Source organism: Malassezia japonica, chromosome 3, assembly GCF_029542785.1.
Source record: "Malassezia japonica chromosome 3, complete sequence".
Taxonomy (NCBI): domain Eukaryota; kingdom Fungi; phylum Basidiomycota; class Malasseziomycetes; order Malasseziales; family Malasseziaceae; genus Malassezia; species Malassezia japonica.
The window spans coordinates 211,170-229,665 of NC_083372.1; the positions used below are offsets into that span (position 1 = coordinate 211,170).

The following is an 18,496-nucleotide window of genomic DNA, read 5'->3' on the forward strand; positions in this document are numbered from 1 at the left end:
GCATAGCAACCCACGTGGCTTTCCTGTCTCCGCGATGCTCGGCGTACGTGCGGGTGTCTATGGCGTGCGGGTGCTCGCCAGCGCGAGCCGGCCGGTGCCTCGAGTACCATGCATCGGCTGGGCGCTGCGTGCGAGTCCGCTGCAGGCCAGCGTGCGTTGCTTTCAGAACCGCGCCGAGCCGCCGCGCGACGAGCCGAAACAGGTGGCCGGTCAAAAGCCGCGCAATGTTGCGCCCCCGCCCCTGGAGGAGCCCGAGATCCGGTACAGGGATATCCTCGGCAAGCTCTTGCAGCATGTGTGGCCCAAGAATGACAATGGGACCAAGTTCCGCGTGGTGCTTGCGCTGTCGCTCCTGCTGGCCGGCAAGCTGCTCAACGTGCAGGTGCCCTTTTTTTTCCGCGGCGTGATCGACCAGCTGAATGAGACGTTTTCCGAGCCGCTGACGCTTACCAACCCCAACACGCTGTGGGTCGTGGCGGGCTCGTCGATCATCGGCTACGGCCTCGCGCGCATCGGCGCGACGGCCTTTTCGGAGCTGCGCAACGCGGTCTTTGCCAACGTCGCGCAGCGCTCGATCCGCACGATCGCGCGCAGCGTCTTTGCGCATCTCCTCACGCTCGACTTGAGCTGGCACCTGTCGCGCCAGACGGGTGGCCTGACGCGTGCGATCGACCGCGGAACCAAGGGTATTTCGTTCCTCTTGAGCTCGATCGTGTTCCATATCGTGCCTACCGCGCTTGAAATTTCGCTGGTGTGTGGCATTCTGAGCTACAAGTGCGGCCCATCCTACGCGGCGGTCGCCGGGTTGACGATGCTCGCCTACGCCTGGTTCACCGTGCGCACGACCGCATGGCGCACCAAGTTCCGCCGCGAGGCGAACCTGGCTGACCAGCGCGGCGCGACCACCAGTCTCGAGTCGCTGCTCAATTTTGAGGCGGTCAAGTACTTTAACAACGAAAAGCACGAGGTGCTCAAGTACGACCGCTCTTTGCAAAACTACGAGACGGCGAGCGTGCGTGTGGCGACGAGTCTGGCGGCGCTCAACTCGGGCCAGAACGCCATCTTCTCGACCTCGCTTACGCTCATGATGATGATGGCTGCGCAAGGCGTCGCGAACGGCACCATGACGATCGGTGATTTGGTGATGATCAACCAGCTCGTCTTTCAGCTCTCGCTGCCCCTCAACTTTCTGGGCTCGGTCTACCGCGAGATGCGCCAGAGTTTGATTGATATGGAGGCCATGTTCAAGCTGCAGAGCCAGCCGGCAGCGATCAGCGACACGGCGCACCTGCCGCTGCTCGAGGCGCCGCGCGGCGAGATCCGCTTCGAGAACGTGACGTTTGGCTACTACCCCGACCGCCCGATCTTGAAAAACTGCTCCTTTACGATCCCGGCGGGGACCAAGACGGCGCTCGTGGGCCCGTCGGGGTGCGGCAAGTCGACCATCTTCCGCCTGCTCTTCCGCTTCTTTGAGCCACAGAGCGGCAAAATTTACATCGACGGCCAAGAGATCAAGGACGTCTCGCTCGAGAGCCTGCGCCAGGCGATCGGTGTCGTGCCCCAAGAGACGCCGCTCTTTAACGATACCATTTGGGAGAACCTGCGCTACGGCAAGCTCTCGGCCTCGGACGACCAGGTGCGCCACGTTGCGCAGCTCGCGCACGTCGACAGGTTCATCAGCCGCCTCCCGCATGGCTACGAGACGCGCGTCGGCGAGCGCGGCCTGATGATCTCGGGCGGCGAGAAGCAGCGCCTGGCCATTGCGCGCATGCTCCTTAAAGACCCCAAGATCCTCTTTTTCGATGAGGCGACCTCGGCACTCGACTCGCAGACCGAAACGGAGCTCATGCGCAACGTCAACTACCTCTTGCGCGACATGCACCGCACCTCGATCTTTATCGCACACCGCCTGCGCACCATCGAGGACGCAGACTTGATCCTCGTGCTCGGCGATGGAAGCGTGACGGAGAAGGGCACGCACGCCTCGCTCCTGGAGCAGCACGGCGTGTACTGGGACCTCTGGAACGCCCAGATCGCCAGCATCATGGAGCAGAGCGACCAGGCCGCGGCAGAGACCGCCGCAGAGGACGCGGCCGAACACCGTAGCGAGCCGCCGCGTGGCTAGATAGTGGAGGCAGGCACTTTCCATCATGGCTTGGCACGACGTGCTGGCGAACCATGCATACGGCGGGCGCTCGCTCGTCGACTGGGTCACCCTCTTGGTCCTGATCATTGCGACCAAGTTTATGGGGCTGGGCAGCGAGGGTTTCCGGCAGCAGTTCTCGCTCGCGGACGTCTCGCTGCAGCACCCGTACGCCCTGCACGAGCGGGTGCCGGATGTCTTGCTGCTGGTCCTTAGCCTGATCGTGCCGCTGATCGGCGTGCTGGTGCTCTCGGCAGTGCACACGCGGCCCTTTGCGCGCATGAATACCGCGGCGCTAGGCCTGCTGCTCACGCTCGCGATCACCGCCGTGATTACCAACCTGGTCAAGTCGCTCGTCGGCCGGCCGCGTCCCGACTTGCTCGACCGGTGCCAGCCGCGCCTGCCGGCATGGGACGAGGGCAAGTACCACAGCACGCTCGTGACCGATGCGATCTGCACGACAGCACACGACTCGCCGATCCTCAAGGACGGCTTCCGCTCGTTCCCAAGCGGCCATTCGAGCACCTCGTTCGCGGGCTTGGTGTACCTCGCGCTGTGCGTGCGCGCGGCACTGACGAGCGTCGTGTACCGCATTGCAGGACTGTATGCCTACGTTCCCGCGCCGACCGAGCCGCAGCCGGACCCGCCGCGCGCCAACGAGCACACCGAGCCGCAGGGCACGGTCGACGTGCCGCCGGGCGACCCGCTCTCGCCGATCGCATTCACGATCGTGCTTCCGCTTGTACCAGTCCTGGTGGCAGCATACGTCGCCATCAGCCGCACAATGGACTATCGCCACCACCCGACCGATGTCGTGGCCGGTGCGACCCTTGGAACGGTCGTGGCACTGGCCGTGTATCATGTATATCACCCCCGCAGGAGTATATAGCGGAACGGATTTGCGAGATGAGAAACTCGGCGAGGATGCCACTTGCCGCGCCGCTCTGGGGATGGTCGTCCGCGGCCGTGCAGAGCACTTCGAGCTCGCACTTGTAGCCGAGATGCAGCGTCTCGCCTAGCTCGTGCCGAAGCGCGGGGGGGAGCGCGGGGCTTGACAGCATGCTCTTGGCCTTGGCACGGTCCGCACGCGTAAGCGGCATCGTGGGAATGGCATGCGCCATCTGCAGGCGCAGCCACTGCCGCGCGCGCAGACCGCTCCAGTGCACCTGGGCGCTCGAGGGCAGCGCGTCTTGATACGTGCGAAAGATGTCCACGCCGTGGGGGTCGCTGTCCACCAAGAACAAGAGATGCGTAGACGATGCGTGCCGCGCAAGCTCGCCAAGCATCCAGCGCGTCGCATGGTCTGGATATCCCTTTCCAGTGACCACGGCGCCGGGCGGCAGGTGCCCGCCGACCTGCCCCAAAAAGTCGATCGTGCGCAGCGTCTGGTACACTGCATGCTTCTCGACAATAACGATCCACTCCGCGCTACTCACCAGAGACGATACATGGGCGGGGTCTGGAATCGTCTGCTCGGCAAGTTGCGCTTGGCCGCCAAAGCCAATGGGGCCCCACACAACGCTGCGCGGCGTCGCACATACACTGAGCGCCGCGCGCGACAGGTTGAGCGTCATGCACGCGCGTGCAATCATCGAATCAACCGTGCGCTGCGACCCAAACAGCGAAGGATCGCGGTAGTAGATCTCGCTGCGTCAGCCTTGCTGCGTACCGTTTCGAGAGGATGGCATCCGAGCGCACTGCGGTATGCATATAGGACAGCACACGCAGAAACTGTGCTACCTTAGCCACACTACGTACCCCAGTGCTGTACACGGTCGGCGTGACGCGCAGGAAAGGGCCACTGCACCGATGCGCCACGCATACGGCTGCGCGGCGCGCCGAGCGTCATGGAACGCGGCGACCGGCTCTGTGCATTGCGCACAAAGTGCGCGATAAAATGTTCGATGCGGCGCATCGCCTCGTCGCGTTCTTTCTCCTTCGTCCTCGCGCGAGTGCCGTCTGGACCTCGGTCACGAGCGGTCATGGCTCAACCTATCCCTGTCCCCTCCTGCTCTGCGCACAGACATCTTTCCTGTGGAGGTCATGCAGGCGAAAAGTCGGTACTATGAATCGACCGAGCTGTCGGCAGACTCAGTCGAGTCGCACCCCTGCCTGCCGTATGTATTTGCCGTGTCGACCTACCAAGTGGACCAGGACCCCGCGCAGTCGACCGAGGCGAGCCCCGAGTACTCTCGCCGAGGACGGTGCAAGCTGCACCGCGTGACCCCCGGAGAAGCTGCGGCGTGCACGACGCTCGACGCGATCGAGGGCGAGGCAATTCTCGATGCCAAGTGGACGCTTGCTAACAGCGCATGTGGTGAGCACGGCTACGGGATGCTGGGCATTGCCGATGCGACCGGTTACCTGAGCCTCTACCAGCTGGGCGAGAACCTCGCCTTTACCAAGAAAGCTGCCTGGCGCATGAACGACGAAAAGGCTCTATGCTTGAGCCTGGACTGGTCGGACCGCACGAAAATGGGGGCAAGTGACGCGAGCGTGATTGTGAGCCAGAGCAACGGCACGCTGGCGACCGTGCCGAGCCTGCATCGCGCCGAGCCGCATGGCATCGAGACGTGGCACGCACACGACTACGAGGCATGGATAGCAGCATGGGACTGCTGGAGCGGTGCGAACGTCGCATGGAGTGGTACGTAGCCCTGCTCACCCAGGCGGTGACGACCTCGCGCTCAAAGGATGGGACCTGCGCACGCCTATCCACGACGGCACCCGTGAACCGACCTTTACGTGCAAGAAAGGGTACGTCGCCTTGCTCACCCAGCTTTGACGGCGGCGTCACGAGCATCCAGAGCCATGCCACGCGGCAGCACTACTGGGCGGTCGGCAGCTACGACGAGACGATTCGCATCTTTGACGCACGCAACCCCCGCCGCCCTGTCGCCGATGCGCCTGTCGGCGGCGGCATCTGGCGCGCCAAGTGGCACCCTACGAACGAGAATGCGCTGCTGCTCGGCTGCATGCACGGCGGCGTACGCATCGTGGAGTGGTCGCCCGATGCGCCTATCGAGGTCGTGTGCGAGTTTGATCAGCACGAGAGTATCGCCTACGGATGCGACTGGGAGCGCGGCGCATTCCGCGGCGCGGACATGCCCGGCGCGTCCTATGTCTATAGCTGCTCATTTTACGACGCCGCCCTCCACGTCTGGGCGTGGGCATAGCTTAGCTAAGACCAACACGGCGCGTCGTTCGCGATGCGCGTCTTGTGCGTGGCCGAGAAGCGTACGTCGCCACGCTAATGCAGCATCCATCGCCAAGACCATCGCCCAGATGTTGTCGGGGGGTTCCTTTTCGAACGTAGGTCGATTTTTTCTTACACAGCGCGAGGGACGCGACAAGTATTGTCGGAATTTCGACTTTCCGTACCGCCTGCCGCGCGCTGTCGTCGGCGGCTCTGCACGCGGCCCCGCGCAGGTGTCCGTTGAGATGACCGTCACCTCGGTGCGTGGGCACATGATGGAGCTCGATTTTCCGGACGATTTCAAGTGGGGGCGCTGCGACGCGTCGGCCCTCTTTACCGCGCCGACGATCGTGCGCGTGTCGAAAGACGCACAAAAGGTCGCGCAGAACCTGCAGAACGAGGCACGTCGTGCGGACGTGCTCATGATCTGGACCGACTGCGACCGCGAAGGCGAACAGATTGGCTATGAAATTGAGCAACACTGCAAAAAAGTCCGCGCGTCGCTGCTGGTCAAACGCGCGCGATTTAGCGCACTAATTGCGAACCAAATCCACCGCGCGTGTACGTCGCCCGTGGATCTTGACTACAATGCAGCGTACGCCGTTGAGGCGCGGCAACAGATCGACCTGCGCGCCGGCGCCGCTTTTACTCGGCTGCAGACCACTGCGCTTGGCCGCGGCCTGCCGGAGCTAGATGGGATGGTGATCAGCTATGGTCCCTGCCAGTTTCCGACGCTCGGGTTTGTCGTCGAGCATTACAAGCGCGTTCAGGCGTTTGTCCCTGAAAAATTTTGGACTATCGACGTGAAGCATTCTATGGGCCGCCAGACGGTGGAGTTTGCGTGGCAGCGCAAGCACCTCTTTGACGAGGACGCAACCGCGGCACTGCATGCGCGCTGTACCGACGCAGGCGAGGCAACGGTCGCCTCGGTCGTCAACCGCCCAGTGACGAAGCGGTACGTAAAACGTCTCACGCAGCAAACCCACGCCCTTGACGACGGTCGAACTGCAGAAAAGCGCGTCGCGCCTCTTTCACCTCGCGCCGAAGCGCGTGCTGGACGTGGCCGAGGCGCTGTACCAGCGCGGTCTCCTTTCCTACCCCCGTACCGAGACGGACCAGTACGACAAAGACTTTGACTTTGCCGCGCTCGTTGCGAAGCAGACGAGCGACGCGGTCTGGGGCGGGCTCGCCGCCGAGCTGTCCGAGAGTGTCTCGGCGCCTGCGCCGGACAACAATCTCCAGTTTGAGCGGCCTCGCAATGGGAGCAAGAACGATAAAGCGCACCCGCCGATCCACCCCACGGCCCATGCCAACGGGCTCTCTGGGGACGAAAAGAAGGTGTACGACTATGTCACACGGCGCTTCCTCGCCTCATGTGCCACCGACGCACGCGGCCACGAGACGGCGGTGCATATTGAGCTCGGCGGCGAGCGCTTCCACGCGTCTGGAACGGTGGTGCTTGCGTTGAATTATTTGAAGCTCTTTACCTACGAGACCTGGAAAGACAAGGCTATGCCCGAGTACACCGAGCGCCAGACCTTCCGTCCGACGTCGTGTACGATGCGGCAAGGCGAGACGACACGCCCCAGCCTCTTGACCGAGGCGGACCTCGTGAACCTGATGGACAAGAATGGGATCGGTACCGACGCAACGATCGCCGAGCATATTCGCAAGATCATCGATCGCCAGTACGTGATGCTGCACAAGCAAGGCAAGACAAACTACCTGATCCCCTCGACGCTTGGCATGGGCCTCGTCGAGGGATACAAAAGCATGGAAGTGAGCAAGCACCTGTGCCAGCCGATGCTCCGTCGCGATACAGAGGTGAAGCTTTCTCACATTGCGAATGCGACGCTGACGCGCGATGCGACCGTGCAAGAGAGCATGGAAGAGTACAGTCGTATTTATACCGCGGTGCAGCGTGGATTCAATACCATCACGCAGCGCGTCAAGGGCCTGATGCAAGACTTGCCCGGTGACGCCGCTCCGCCGTCCGACACACCTGCCGTGCCCGGCGTGTCGTGCCATTGTGGATCGACTGCCGCCGAGCGCACGAGCGGGCGCGGCGCCAGCGCGCGGCCGTATTGGGCGTGCGCCAATACCGAAGACGGTGAAGAAGGCTGTGGATTCTTTCTATGGAAAGCGCAAAGTGTGCCGGAAGCGCCTCCGACCCACGCACCCCCTCGGCGCAACACGTCGACACGCGCCCCCCGACGTGCCTCGGCGCGGTCGGACCCGGATCCTATACCCACGGCGCCTGTCGCCTCCGATACCCCCCGGTGCCACTGTGACCTGACGGCGAAGCGTGCCCAGGCCGGATCCGGTGCGAATGCCGGCCGTGCCTTTTATGCGTGCCCGAAAGAGAGCCGCCGAGCGCAATGTTCATTTTTTGCGTGGGCCGACGACGCTCCCCCCCCCGCATCACGATCGCGTCGCCCCGCAACCGATTCGACGCGGCCTGCCAAGCGACGACGTAATTCGCAAGTGCGCAGTACGCCGCAAGGCACCTGCTTCCGGTGCCACCAATCCGGTCATTGGGCCAATGCATGGTAAGTCCCAATGAATCTAAAAAAGCCCCGATGTGCCGCGCTCCTGCCCCTGACCCAGGAACATATTACATAATCCGGCCGAGAGAGCTTAAGTCTCGTCGCCGGTCGGCAAAACGCGGCGAGCCACGACCGACACCGTTGGGCACGCTCGAGGCGCGACTGGGACGGATTGAATGCGAGTGCTGGCCGTCGAGAACGAATAATGAGTCTCGGAGGTACTGATGGTGCTACTTCTGGCTTGGAGGGCCTCGAATTTCCTCATGATTATAGTTTGCAATCGTCGCACATGGACGATCTAAACGCCTTTTATGCGTCGCATCCCGGTCTGGTCCATGCGGGCGATATCCGCCATGATAAGCAGTTGGGCGGTATGGGCCAGCATCAAGATATGAATACGCAGCTGCCGATGGGCCTGGGCCCGGATATGCTGAACGCCAGCGACCTGCTCAACCAGCACCGCCTGGGACCGGAGCAGCTCGCCAACCCGCAGTTCGAGTCGATGCTGCACGAGCGCCTTGTGCAAATGCGTGATAATGGACAGGACGTCGATGCACTGCTCCAGCGATCTCAACAGCCAGAGCAGCGCAACGACCTTCCAACGGGTTATCACCACCGGGATGAGTTTCACACGGACCACTCCAACGTGCCCAAGACGCCAGGCCGCGGCCATGAGGCGGCGCATCAGCAGCATGGACTGAAAGAAGATAACCGTCAAGGCAGTATGGCGCCGATGGAAGCTGCGCATGCCTACGGCTCATACCAACACCAAAAAGGCTTCCCTCCTCTGGATGCTACCGCTATTACACCAGCAAGTGTTTTCTCTACAATCAGCAGTGCAAGTACCAATGATTTCCTATCTCCTATTACTTCGCCAGCGCTCCAGCCCCAAGGATCCCAGGGCATGTACAGCACGGGGGACCCCGACCAGATTTTCTTGCAACAAGATATGCTCTCGACCATGTCCTCACCTTCGCACCCTAATGTACGTGTTCCGTTCCCGGGTGGAAATGCGCAGAATGCGTACAACCGTGGCATTTATGCGCACGGTGAACTGCATAACATGTCCGGCGATACGTCGGCTTCGGCCTCGGAGCGCAGCGCCAATGCTGCGCGCCGCAACCGCAGCACGACAGCCGAAAGCAAGGCCAACAAGGTGCGGCCGTCACCGCTGATGAAGCCCGCGCAGAGCCCCAAAGTCGCGCCGGGCAGCGGAAGCACGTCGGTGTGGCAGGCAAACAACAGCAATGTGGCGCACCTCCGTAAGCGCGAATCGAGCAACTCGAGCACTTCGCCGTCACTCGGTGCGCTTGAGACTTTGTCGAGCACGATGCAAGAGGCAAGCGGTTTGTCGATGCCGTCCCCGGCCCTGTCCCCTGCCTTGGTGGCGATGGGCCAGACGGGGGCTGTAACGCCCCGGTCGGCGCCGCATACGCGTAGCTCTTCGCTGACGCGCCGCCCGCGCTCGCGTCTCGGCGACGAGCCAGGCACTCCGAACCCCGGGACGGCGGGCTCCACGCGCCACAACTCCATCAGCGACGCCCCGGAGGCCGACAACAGCCCGTCGCCCATCGACCTCGCCAACCAGGAAGGCCAGGCGCCTTCGCAGCGGCCGACCAAGCCCGTGACGCCAGGGACGATCATGGGCATCCAGCAGTCTACCTCGCCTCAGGAACCCAACCCCGAGCAGTGGGTGCAACTTGAGCAGAATGGAGAAAATGCGCACAGTGTGCCGAACCACCCCATGTCGCCAGGCAATTTTTCTTCTTTTGGTTATGCTCCGTCGAACGAGATTTCGGGTATGGGCTCTTTCCCTGCCCATAATGCGGCGGTGAATGCGGTGGCAGCTTCGGCGCTGATCAATGCGTCGCAGCCGCGACCCAATATGTTTTATCAAGGCACACAGCCGAAGCCAATTCTCCCGGGCGGCCTCTCGTCCGAGGACCGCAATGCGTGGATGAACTTGCGCCGCGTGGGCAATGGCGGTCTCGACCAGCGGCGCACGTCGCACAAGGCTGCCGAGCAGAAGCGCCGCGACTCGCTGAAGCACTGCTTCGACGAGCTGCGTGGCCTGCTGCCTGCCATCACGCTCGACGAGAGCGTGTCGTGTGGCTCGGTCTTGGGCCCGGACGGTTCATCGGAGGACCAGCTGGCTGAGGGCTTTGACCCCGAGACCACCAAGCGTCCTCGCGATGGCGAGGCTGAGCCGCTCCAGGAAGGCGCGCGGCCGCCACTCTATGTGGTGACGCCCGAGCAGGCGCGCGATGCGAACCGTGCGATTGCCAAGGTCTTGCTTCTGCGCCACAGCAACGAATACCTCGTGCGTCTCAAGCGGCGTATTGAGCGCCGCGATACGGCGCTCCAGTCGCTGAGCCAGGAGGTGGTGCGGCTGCGGAACGCTCTGGCCGAAACGAAGGGCGATTCCAAGTCGGATGCTTCGTCGGTGAGCCACAACTTCAATTCGCTTACCCTCGCCCAGTCTCGAAAGGGCGAGGCGCGCGCACAGGATGGCGGGCAGGCTCAGTCGGTGGATACCCCTTGCTCAATGGATATTCCAGCCCATAAGATGGATCTAGCGTAGTGTTTTTGTATGATTTCATCGTAATGGAAAACTATAGCACGCCAGGTGCTGCATACCTAGCCCTTATGCGTTCGCTGTGCTTTCCGCGCTCTCGCCCGACTTGTGCGACAGGAGCGAAGTGAGCGTCGAGACCAGCTCTACGCGTCGGATGGGCTTGCTGACATAGGCATTCATACCCGCTTGCAGGCACTTTTCCTTGTCGCCCAGCATAGCATGGGCGGTAAGGGCAATGATGGGAATGCGGGCCAGGCCCGCCGAGTCTTCGTAGTCGCGGATCGCCATCGTCGCCTCGATACCGCCCATAACAGGCATGCTCACATCCATTAGAATAACGTCGTACCGGTGCTTTTGGACAGCAAACACGGCCAGCTCGCCATTGTCGACGACGTCGACATGGTGGCCCTGGTTTTGGAGAATCTTACAGGCGAGCTTCTGGTTGACCAAGTTGTCCTCAGCAAGCAGGATGTCGTAACTGATTTCGTTGTTTCCTTCGTTTGGCGTCGCAGCTGAACTCTCGAGGGAGGGGAGTAACGCATAGTACAGATCCTCGAGAGACAGGGGTGTATTGATGTAAGAAGAAATGCCATAGTCCAGACAGAAGGTGAGGTTCAGCGATAAGACATGTGGCGTGACTAGGTTAATGGGAATGTAGCGCAGCTGCTCAGACGCACGCAGCTGAGACACGACCGCAAGCGAGTCGGTGACAATCGCATCGATGCGCGACGTTGACTGCGACCGCGCCAGCGCCTCGTCGATCGTATGGAAGAGGATCGGACGCAGGCCCAGCCGCGAGAGCATCTGCGCAACACCACTCTCGTCGCGCACCGTATCCAAAAAGAAAACATGCCGGCCAAGGTACGGACGCATCCGGTCGAACAGCTGCTCCTTTGAGAACTTGTCGCGCTTGACTAGCATTGTGAAAAAGAAGTCGGAGCCCTTGCCAAAGTGGCTGCGCACCCACATGTCACCACCCATCAAGTTAACGAGGCGGCGAGAAATCGATAGACCCAGACCTGTACCGCCGTACTTGCGCGTGGTGGAGCCGTCCGCCTGGCAGAAGGTGTCAAAGATCATGTCGAGCTTGTCTTGCTTAATGCCGATACCCGAGTCCGACGCGCAGAACTCGAGCATGGTCATTTCTGCGTCGCTCCAGTTGACCTTGCAGCGCAGCGCCACGCGTCCGCCGCTCTCGGTAAACTTGACGGCATTGCCGATGAGGTTCGTGATGATTTGCTTCAGACGCAGCGCGTCGCCAATGAGCGGGTCGGGGCAGTCGGGCGCCACTTCGTACACCAAGTTGAGCTTTTTCTGCGCGGCGCGCACCGACAGCGTCTTGAGCACGGAAAAGACAATGCCGCGCAGGCTGAAGGGGATTTCTTCCACATTCATGCGGCCCGCCTCGATCTTGGAGATATCCAGAATGTCGTCGATGATGGCCAGCAGATTGCCCGCGAGCGTCGACACGGTGACGAGGTTCTCACGCTGGCTGCGCGACAGGTCCGTCTCGAGCGTGAGCGAGGTCATTCCAATGATACCGTTCATCGGCGTACGGATCTCGTGCGACATGTTGGCCAGGAACTCGGACTTGGAGCGGTTGGCTAGCTCGGCGGCTTCACGCGCAGCCGTGTTCTTCTGGATCGAGTCGCGCAGGCTGTACACCATCTGGTTGATCTTGGTCTTGAGCGAGTCCATCTCACCACTTGCTTCGACTGTGACGAAGCGCGTAAAGTCACCGTCGGTCGCTGCAGCCGTGATCTGGGCAAAGGCACGCACCTGCGACGTGAGGTTGTTGGCCATGATGTTGACATTGTCGGTGATCTCTGCCCACTTGCCCTTGATGTCCTTCTTTTGGGCCTGCACACCCAGCTTACCTTCGGTACCCACCTCACGCGCGACACGCGTCACTTCGGAGGCGAAGAAGGACAGCTGGTCAATCATGTTGTTGATCGTGTTGACCAGGTCGAGAATCTCACCCGAGACCGAGATGGTGACCTTTTGCGTGAGGTCACCCCGCGCGACGGCCGTCGTGGCGTGTGCAATGGCACGCACCTGCAGCGTAAGGTTCGCTGCCATGGTGTTCACCGAGTCGGTGAGGTCCTTCCACGTGCCGCCGACGCCGAGCACAGTGGCGCGGCCGCCGAGGCGTCCCTCGGTGCCGACCTCGGTAGCGACACGCGTTACCTCGGTCGAGAACGTACGCAAGGACTCTACCATGTTGTTGACCGTGAGCTTTAGGTCGAGGAACTCTCCGCGGACCTCGACGTTGATCGTCTTGCTCAGGTCGCCCCGCGCCACGGCCGTGTTGACCGTCGCGATGGAACGCACCTGCGTCGTGAGGTTGCTGGCCATCATGTTCACCCGCTCAGTGAGCACCTGCCACTGCCCCTTGACGTCGGCGACGTTCGCCTGGCCACCCAGGCGACCTTCGGTGCCTACTTCGACGGACACACGAATGATCTCGTCTGAGAGTGTCTTGAGCTGCCGAACCATGTTGTTTACCGTGTTTTTCAGCTCGAGAATCTCGCCCTTGACATCGACCGTGATGAATTCGGTGAGAACGCCTTCGGCGACACACTTGGTCACACGCGCAATCTCGCGTACTTGCGACGTGAGGTTGTCGGCCATCTTGTTGACGCTCTTGGTCAAGTCCTTCCAGATACCCTCGACGTTCGGGACGTGCGCCTGGCCACCCAGGCGGCCATAGGTACCGACCTCCATCGACATACGCACGACTTCACTGGCAAACACACGCAGTTGGCTTACCATGCTGTTCGTCGTATCCTTGAGCTGCGCCATCTCACCCTCGGCCTCAATCTCGATCGTCTTGGTCAGGTCACCCTTGGCGACGGCGGTCGTCACGATACCGATCGAGCGCACCTGCTCGGTGAGGTTCAGACACATGCGGTTCACATTGTCCGTCAGCTCCTTCCACACGCCCTGGACGCCGGGAACGTGCGCCTGGCCACCCAGGCGACCCTGCGAGCCGACCTCGCGCGAGACACGGGTGACCTCGTTTGCAAAGTGGCGCAGCTGGTCCACCATGACGTTGATAGTGACCTTCAGCTCGAGAATCTCGCCGTCGGCCTGGACGTCGATCTTTTTAGAGAGATCGCCGCGCGCGACGGCCTTGGTGACGAGCGCGACACCGCGCACTTGGTTCGTGAGGTTTTCGGCGAGACGGTTGACGACGTCCTTGAGCTCTTTCCAGGTGCCTTCGACGCCCTCGACGCCGGCCTGGCCTCCTAGCTTGCCCTGCGTACCGACTTCGAGCGAGACACGTGTGACTTCGCTCGCAAAGTTGCTCAGACGGTCGACCATCTGGTTGATAATCTCCTTGAGCTCGACCATGACCTGCCCCTGCACAGGCACCATGATATGTTGCGACAGGTCGCCGAGCGCCACGGCTTTACACACGCGTGCAATGTCCTGCACCTGTGCCTTGAGGAGATGCAATTCCTCTTCTGCGCTCATGCCGCTCTCTTCGTTGAAGCGCTCGAGCATCTCCATTGGGTCAATTTCGCTCGCAATGTAGCTGGGCGACGTAGGCAGCGAGCCGCCCTCGCCGATGCCTGGCGCGACCTGCTTGCCGCCGACTGCCTTGGCTGCAGCGCGCGTGACATTCTCATCGCTTGCTTTGTCCTTGGGCGATTGTGGATGGGAGGTAGGCGAGCGACACGAGAGAATCACCGGCTCGTTGTTCTCCATGCCCATCGGGAAGCTCAGAGGATACTCGGAGCTCAAAGGATGCGCCTTGGACAGGGGGTACGGTAGGCTGCGGCGGTCAACGCGCGAGTTGCTCAGCTCGCGGCTCTCGGTACGGATGCGCGACAGGCGCGCAGGCGACTGCGCCGCGTCGACGTGGTCCTCCGCGTCCCAGAGTTTGTGTGTGAGCGAGGCAATCATTTGCTGGATCGCATCGACTTTGGAATTCGGATCGAGCGCAGGCAAATCAAGCGATATCGGGTACACTTTGTCGCTCTGGCTGTTCGGCGCAAGATGGCTCCGCGCTGGGAGGCGCGACGCAGGCGCTGCGTAGACGAGCGTCTCGAGCAGCGCCGCAATATAGTCCAAGGAAGCGTCTGCATTCGAAGCGGTCAGCTTTGACGCTTCTGGGAATGCATAGGGTGAATAGCGCAACCCGTGATGGTCCGGAACCACGACGGTCGGCGAGACGGGTGCCATGCTACCCAGTCGCCGCAGAAGGCAAGCTCCGACGACGTTCCCGCCACGTTCGCCGACGACTTGAAGATTATCAAATTAAACGCATGAACTATGAAACAGGGCCAATCAATGCCTGAAATCGGCATGCACGGCACGAATCGGGGATCATCGGCGCCCGCCGCGACGAACTCCGCCGCGTCCGCGACGCGCGTCTGCCTGGTCGGGGTTGCCGCCGTACCACCCGCCGCGCGATGGCTGCCAGTTGGGCATCGGCGCGCCATATGGGAAGGGGCCAGGGGCGCCAGGTGGCCCAGGCGGCCCAGGCGGCATCCGTGGCGGCTCCCAGCCCGACGGGGCCGGATTTTGGGCGCCGGAACCCCACTGTCGCATCGGGCGAGGGGGAGGGGGGCCGGACATGCCGTGCATCGGCGGAGGGACGCCAGGGCCCATCGGCGGCATACCCGGGAGTGCGGGCGGCATGCCCGGGGGTGCCGCGCCCATAGGGGGCCGCGGCGCGCCGCCCAGCGTAGACAGGAGGTTTTGGATCGCGTCGGGCTTAACGTTCAGGAGCGCGTCCAAGGACACGGGCGGCGTGCTTCCCGACGCGTTCGTAGGTGCGGGCAAACTCGGTGGCGCAGGTGCCGCACTGTCCTGTGCGGTGCGCTCCTCGAGCGCCGCGCGGAACAGCACCAGGACCGCGACGAGAATGTCGGCCGGGCGCGACTCGGCCCACATGGGCCCGAGGCCCGTAGGATGCAGCGTGTAGAGCCAATCCGGGACTGGGTCTGTGGCGCGCAGGGGCGCGATGTAAAAGTCCTTGACGAGCGTGCCCATCATGCCCGGCGCCGGCGCCAGCACGCCAAAGCGCTGCTTGTCGGCAAAGTAGCGCACGAGCTTATCGAGCGACGGCGAAGCGTACAGCGTAGGGTCCGCCTCGTGGTGGCGCTCTGGCGCTGGCGCTGCGCCGCCCGCGTCGAGCGTCATGAGAACGATCTCGTTGCGGGGTGACTGCCGCACTTGATGGAGGTAGTCGATCGCGGCCTTGCTCGGAAGACGCCCTTCGACCATGCACTCGGCACCGGCAAAGAGCGCCGGCCACAAGGCAGAGGTGGGTGCATACAGAGGCTCGGAGAGCTGCCGCGCGTGGACGTACGCAGAGGTATACTCGGGCATGGTCACGACGCCGTCCCACACCACCGGGTGCGCTGGCATCTTGTCCTGCGACCGCCGGCCAGCCGGGGTGTGCAGCGGGGGCGTGCCGGGCGGCGTCGTGCTTTCCTCGGCGGGCTGGTCGAGGAACGAGTCGAGGGCCGTGTCGGCATCGTGCGACTCGGAAAGGAAAGGCGCCTCGTTCGGGGGCGGCGTCTCGCCACCGACGGCGTACGCAAAGCCCGGCGACGGCGGGTCGACGATATCGTCCTGCTTCGGCGTCGCCTCCTTCCACGCCTCGGCAAAGTTGACGGCAGGGCGCGCAGGGCTCTCGCTCGGCTCCGAGCGCTGCGGGGGCGTCGCGGCCCGCTCTGCCACCGGTTCGGGCGACGGCTCCTCTGGCGCGGGATCGACCATTTCCGGGCGGGGATCTGGGGCGACATACGGCGCGGCGTCGTCTCGCTCGATATCAATCTCGCCCTTGTGGGTAATTTTACGGGCAGGTCCGTCGGCCTGCTCGCGAAGCACCGACTGCTGGAGTGCGTCGCGCTTCGCCTTTTCAGCTGCTTCGCGGATCGAGTCGTTCGCGAGCGCCTCGTTCGGCAGCTTCGCGAGGTCGGTCGCAGAGAGCGCGCCGGACGTAATGCGCTCGTGCAGCGATGTATTCCGATGGTCCTTGAGGTTGAAAGAGAGGGTCCGGAAACGCTCCTTATACAGGCGTCCTTTTTCGCGCTGGCCGAGCGACGAGTGCAGCTCGCTCTCGAGCTCTTCGGCGTAGGCAGTCGCGCGCTCGCTCGCATCCTTTTCGCCCGCGCTCGCAAAGAGCGGCGAAAAGATCTCGGTAAAGGTCTTGAGGACGTGCGAGCGCACGGGATCTTTACCGACGGCAGTGCGTGCGCGTGCAGGCTCCTTGGACGGCGCCCTGGGCGGCGCCCGCGCGCGTGGTGCGGCGCGTGTGCGGCGCGGCGCTGGCTCCGGCTCCGACTCGGACCCGTCGTGTGCCTCGCTGTCCGCTTCTTGTGCTTCTTCTTCTTCTTCTTCTTCTTCTTCTTCCTCCTCCGCTGCTTCCTCGTTGTACTCCTCCTCTTCTGCCGCCTTGTCCTCTTTCTTGCGCACCTCTTCCTCCGCTTGCTTTTCCTTGTCTTGGCACTCCTTGCACTCGTACTCGTCAATGTCTTCAGCGACCTTCTTCGAGAGACCGATACACTTAAAGTGGAACCATTCGCCGCATGTGCTGCAGCAAATCATCGGCGAGCCGTCGTTGGGCTTGCGGCAGAGACAGTAGACGCCATCGTCGCTGTCCCCCTCGTCCTCGCTCGGGCTCTCCTCTTTTTGCGCACGCGTCGTGCGGCGCGTGCCTTCTGGGCGTGCGCGCTTTTGCTCATGTCCGGCTTCAGGCTCAAATCGCTGTGCGGGCCGCTTCGCACGCGATCCACGTCGTACCGACGCAGAATCCGATGCCATATCCTATAGCCCGACTCTATGGAGGTCCGTCGGAGCGATGCGTGGCGCTGCGGTGGCGAATCACGTGACGCCCTTTCTTCTTCGGGGCGAGCGCCGGGGCTTCGCGATCGACGACACGATGGCCGCCCCTGCCCCGAGTGCCCCGCCGATGACGGCCCAGCCGCCGACGGAGCCGATTCAACCGACGCAAGTCGTTCAGCCTGTTGTCGTCGTGCCGCAGCCGACGCTGTGGTCGTCGCTCACGTCGTACTTCTCGTCGTTCGACCCTGTGGTGCGCCCGGTGGCCGATGCGTTCGCCAACATGCAGCAGATCCGCAAGAGCCTTAACTTGCCAAGCCCCGGTTCGATTGAGAAGATGCAGAACGAGGTGAAGGCCGTGCAGACGACCAACTTCCAGTTTGAGGGCGCGCGTGCCGACCTGACCAAGGCGCTGAACCTGAACCCGATCTTCCAGGTGACGCACGCCTTCACGCTTGGCGCTGCCGGCAAGAATGCGTACAACTTCGGTGCGGTCTACGGTGATGAGAACCGCTTCTACCAGGCCGGCCTGGATGACGCCGGTAACGTTACCATGCGCCTCAACTCGCGCTGGCTGCCGGGCCACATTTCCAAGGTCCAGGCGCAGCTGGCTCCTGCTGGCGGCCAGACCTTTGTCCAGCTGGAGCACGACCTGCAGGGCTCGGACTACAGTGCGAACATCAAGGCGCTGAACCCCTCGCCGGTGAACGCCACGGGTATCTATGTGGCCAACTACCTGCAGTCGCTCACGCCTCAGTTTGCGCTCGGAACCGAGGCCGTGTACCAGCGCCCCAGCCCCGAGATTGAGGAGGCGAGCATCGGATACATGGCCAAGCTTACCGGCAAGGCGAGCGACTGGATTGCCACCGCCCAGTGGCAGCCCCAGGGCGTCGGCCAGTTCACCTACTGGCAACAGCTCAGCCCCCAGGTGGATGTCGCCGGTGATCTGCAGATGATCATGATGCCGCAGCGTCGTGATGCGCAGGCTTCGCTTGCCGCGCGCTACTCGTTCCGCATGGCGACGCTCCGTGCGCAGATCGACAGCCTGGGCAAGCTCTCGTCGGTGTACGAGGCGCGCATTTCGCCCGCGTTTGCCTTTACCTTCTCGGGCGAGATCGACCACCTGAACGGCGATGCCAAGTTCGGTCTCGGTGTCTCGATCGAGAGCGGCTCCGAGCCCATCGACCCGACGCAGCCCCCGCCGATTCCCCCGTCGGTCCCGATGTAAGTAGAAATGC

General features: G+C 62.7%; 8 protein-coding genes across 8 annotated transcripts; 5 read left to right on the forward strand and 3 right to left on the reverse strand.

The window, feature by feature from the left end:
- Positions 1–34: 34 nt before the first annotated feature.
- ATM1 (Iron-sulfur clusters transporter atm1, mitochondrial) lies at positions 35–2,125 on the forward strand (the record flags this gene model as incomplete). Its single annotated transcript, XM_060265905.1, has 1 exon — positions 35–2,125. The coding sequence occupies one exon, from the start codon at positions 35–37 to the stop codon at positions 2,123–2,125; it is 2,091 nt and encodes a 696-aa protein (XP_060121888.1).
- A 25-nt stretch (positions 2,126–2,150) lies between these two features.
- On the forward strand, positions 2,151–3,053 carry MJAP1_001959 (uncharacterized protein; the record flags this gene model as incomplete). Its single annotated transcript, XM_060265906.1, has 2 exons — positions 2,151–3,005; positions 3,033–3,053. The coding sequence occupies 2 exons, from the start codon at positions 2,151–2,153 to the stop codon at positions 3,051–3,053; spliced, it is 876 nt and encodes a 291-aa protein (XP_060121889.1).
- A 105-nt stretch (positions 3,054–3,158) lies between these two features.
- SPO11 (endodeoxyribonuclease) lies at positions 3,159–4,058 on the reverse strand (the record flags this gene model as incomplete). The annotated part of the gene is made up of 4 exons (XM_060265907.1): positions 3,159–3,162; positions 3,200–3,790; positions 3,813–3,879; positions 3,902–4,058. The coding sequence occupies 4 exons, from the start codon at positions 4,056–4,058 to the stop codon at positions 3,159–3,161; spliced, it is 819 nt and encodes a 272-aa protein (XP_060121890.1).
- Positions 4,059–4,186: 128 nt separating this feature from the next.
- MJAP1_001961 (methylated diphthine methylhydrolase) lies at positions 4,187–5,319 on the forward strand (the record flags this gene model as incomplete). The annotated part of the gene is made up of 3 exons (XM_060265908.1): positions 4,187–4,790; positions 4,813–4,900; positions 4,923–5,319. The coding sequence occupies 3 exons, from the start codon at positions 4,187–4,189 to the stop codon at positions 5,317–5,319; spliced, it is 1,089 nt and encodes a 362-aa protein (XP_060121891.1).
- A 33-nt stretch (positions 5,320–5,352) lies between these two features.
- TOP3 (DNA topoisomerase) lies at positions 5,353–10,466 on the forward strand (the record flags this gene model as incomplete). Its single annotated transcript, XM_060265909.1, has 6 exons — positions 5,353–5,380; positions 5,403–5,455; positions 5,480–6,294; positions 6,317–7,690; positions 8,159–8,700; positions 8,764–10,466. The coding sequence occupies 6 exons, from the start codon at positions 5,353–5,355 to the stop codon at positions 10,464–10,466; spliced, it is 4,515 nt and encodes a 1,504-aa protein (XP_060121892.1).
- A 63-nt stretch (positions 10,467–10,529) lies between these two features.
- Positions 10,530–14,648, reverse strand: MJAP1_001963 (histidine kinase; the record flags this gene model as incomplete). Its single annotated transcript, XM_060265910.1, has 1 exon — positions 10,530–14,648. One exon carries the CDS (start codon positions 14,646–14,648, stop codon positions 10,530–10,532), a length of 4,119 nt encoding a protein of 1,372 aa, XP_060121893.1.
- Positions 14,649–14,792: 144 nt separating this feature from the next.
- On the reverse strand, positions 14,793–17,240 carry BYE1 (Transcription factor bye1; the record flags this gene model as incomplete). Its single annotated transcript, XM_060265911.1, has 1 exon — positions 14,793–17,240. One exon carries the CDS (start codon positions 17,238–17,240, stop codon positions 14,793–14,795), a length of 2,448 nt encoding a protein of 815 aa, XP_060121894.1.
- A 118-nt stretch (positions 17,241–17,358) lies between these two features.
- TOM40 (translocase of outer mitochondrial membrane) lies at positions 17,359–18,486 on the forward strand (the record flags this gene model as incomplete). The annotated part of the gene is made up of 1 exon (XM_060265912.1): positions 17,359–18,486. One exon carries the CDS (start codon positions 17,359–17,361, stop codon positions 18,484–18,486), a length of 1,128 nt encoding a protein of 375 aa, XP_060121895.1.
- Positions 18,487–18,496: the final 10 nt, after the last annotated feature.